The sequence below is a fragment of the Penaeus vannamei genome, chromosome 2 (assembly GCF_042767895.1).
Source record: "Penaeus vannamei isolate JL-2024 chromosome 2, ASM4276789v1, whole genome shotgun sequence".
In the NCBI taxonomy this organism is placed as follows: domain Eukaryota; kingdom Metazoa; phylum Arthropoda; class Malacostraca; order Decapoda; family Penaeidae; genus Penaeus; species Penaeus vannamei.
Window position 1 is genome coordinate 19,995,955 of NC_091550.1, and position 2,500 is coordinate 19,998,454.

Consider the following 2,500-nt stretch of genomic DNA (forward strand, 5'->3'; position numbering starts at 1 on the left):
GACTGCGTTTCCAGTGTCTCTGCAATGGAATTCGGGGACTCTGTCATTGATTTTATTTTTCGGGAATCGATCAAGAGCACAATAATTCTTTGTGCTGTCAGTAATCATTATTACAAATGTACGAAAGGTTTAAGAACATGCAAAAAGGTAACTTACGCAAAACCGGTTCCCGTGATGGTAATATCGGTGCCGCCAGCTGTTCCTCCTCTCACGGGAGAAACGACTGTGACGGAAGAACTCAGAGAAGAGTCATAAGTGAATCCGCCAACAAGCGTCGTGGTTGTAGCGTCGGGGTTCGTCACAACAACGTCACACGACTCTGTGCTGCTTCCTCCTGGTCGAACAAAGGGAGTCTTTTAAGATGGACGAAAACTATAATATATTTACAAAACGAAACGTCTGATAGTTGATAATGTAGATTGTGTTCATTTTTGTTCTAAAGGTCATCATGGACTTGCATACCTGGTGTCCTGGGGGGAACGACACACTTGATGGAGCCAAAACTGGCAGCAGTGACGTCACACGTTGCATCGCATACGGTCACTGTGGAGCCGCCGGCTGGGTCGAAGCCTGTTCCGGTCAGCGTCGCCTCCACTCCTCCAAAGCCTCCTGCAGATTCGAGTCAAAGGATGAGATAGCAATCAAAACTTTCTGCTTTATATCGTGAAAATTAGTTATATCAGGATTCTTATGAGTTTAAGTATATTCAACACGTAGACTAGTGAACCAACCTGAAGATGGGCTCACGGAGTCGACTGAAAAACTGTAGGTGACACTAATTGAATTTGAGTATCCGTAGAGAACATCTCTCACAACGATATCGTAAGTGCCTGAAGCCAGTTCTGGACTCTGCAACAGAAAATTTATTTGTATTAGATTAGAGTGCGCACGCGCGCGCGTTTCATTATGACGAGAACAAAGACAACAATGATATATCATTATGATTTTAATAGGGTTTCTAGAAGCTGCCTTTCCACGTAAACGACACACAAGGAGAGCCCACCTTGCAAGTAACGGTAGTGGAGGTGGCAACGACTTCTGTGCAGGTCACCCCGCCCACTGTGACCTCTGGGTCATCGGTGGCCAGTTTCAGGTTTGTTCCAGACAAGGAAATGCTTGCATTGCAGCAAGCAATCGGTGATACCCTGTAAAAGGAAATGTCCTTTGCAATAAAATAAAACCGAGGATGATAATGATGATAATAATAATAATGATGATAATAATAATGGCAATGATGGAAATAATAATGATACTAATAATGATAATAATAGTAATGATAATAATAATAACTATAATAATGAGAACGATAATTATAGAAATGTATTTCGATAGGAAGTGCGCCATGAAACTCACGGGTCACTGGAGAGGACAGGGGTCTTAGCGGAGTCGTAGGTGAAGTCAGTTGGCGAGTTGGTTGTAACTCCTCCAGACGTTACTGCCACCGACGCAACGCCAGCTGCGTGGACTGGGGTGAGGCATGTGATGGTGTCAATGGCTTCTGACAGGATTTGGCACTCGAGGCCGTCCACGGTTACATTCAGATTTCCTAGAGTGAAACTAGCGCCGGAAATGGTAAGAAGGGCGCCGCCATTGACGCTGCCCTCCGTCGGCGATATTGTGGACACAATGGGGGCCGTGGTGACGGCTCCTACGCCAGAGTCGACGGAAGCATCGCCGAGGCCATCCACAGACAGTGAAATATCATAGCTGCCAGCTGGGAGACTGGCCGTATTGCAGACAATTGTGGTGTCCGTGACTGAAGTTGGCGAGCACTCGTATGAGGTCTGTGAAGCCTCTCGTTTCTCTCGCACATCCAACGCCACGGGCGCCTCTACCTTTGCAACGCGCTTGCTGCCTCCTATCCTCCACGCTCCGAGGGCCTTCGATTCCTCGAAGTTTCTCGCGTTCGTTTTCGTAAATGTGCCCCAGAAATGGCTGTCCGATCCCATGTCGTCGAAGAGACCAGTATGGACGACCGGCTTGTAACTATCGCGAACAACGCCTTCCATATCCTGGTCAACCTCATCGCTCCTTTCGTCGGCGACCAAGAAGTGGCCGCGAACAGGAGCTGGGTCTTCGGGCATCTCGTCGGGAATGCTTCTCTTGCGCCGACTCGAGGTGACGGTGAGCGTGACGGTGACTGCGGCGAAGTTGGTGCCGAAGGCCGAGCCGGTAATGGTCAGCGATGAACCGGACTGGGATACAGAGGTCACAGATGGTGTTGCTGCTGTCGAGTAAGTGAAAACGGAGCTCGCCAAGTTGCTGACTGCGTCGATCTGAAAGTAGAAGTTCCCATTTGAGATTGAAAAAGCAAAGATTGCGATTTGGATTACTATTGAAATGTAATTCCCAAAAGAGAAGTGTGTGTGTGTGTGTGTGTGTGTGTGTGTGTGTGTGTGTTTGTGTGTGTGTGTGTGTGTGTGTGCATGCAGATATATATGTAAGTATGTATGTATATGCATATATAATGAATGTAAATTCCGCATTAGCCAATGAACAA

General features: G+C 47.3%; 1 protein-coding gene across 1 annotated transcript in view; it reads right to left on the minus strand.

Moving 5' to 3' along the window:
• The window catches only part of LOC113820185 (fibrocystin-L), a 55,278-nt gene that overhangs the window by 20,665 nt on the left and 32,113 nt on the right, over window positions 1–2,500 (minus strand). The window contains exons 34-39 of the mRNA XM_027372464.2: window positions 1,354–2,276; window positions 1,004–1,145; window positions 732–849; window positions 463–609; window positions 157–334; window positions 1–19 (exon numbers count right to left, since the gene is read on the minus strand). The exon at window positions 1–19 is cut by the window's left edge and continues 132 nt beyond it. Coding sequence (XP_027228265.2) covers window positions 1–19; window positions 157–334; window positions 463–609; window positions 732–849; window positions 1,004–1,145; window positions 1,354–2,276 — 1,527 coding nt within the window. The remainder of the gene's footprint in view (window positions 20–156; window positions 335–462; window positions 610–731; window positions 850–1,003; window positions 1,146–1,353; window positions 2,277–2,500) is intronic.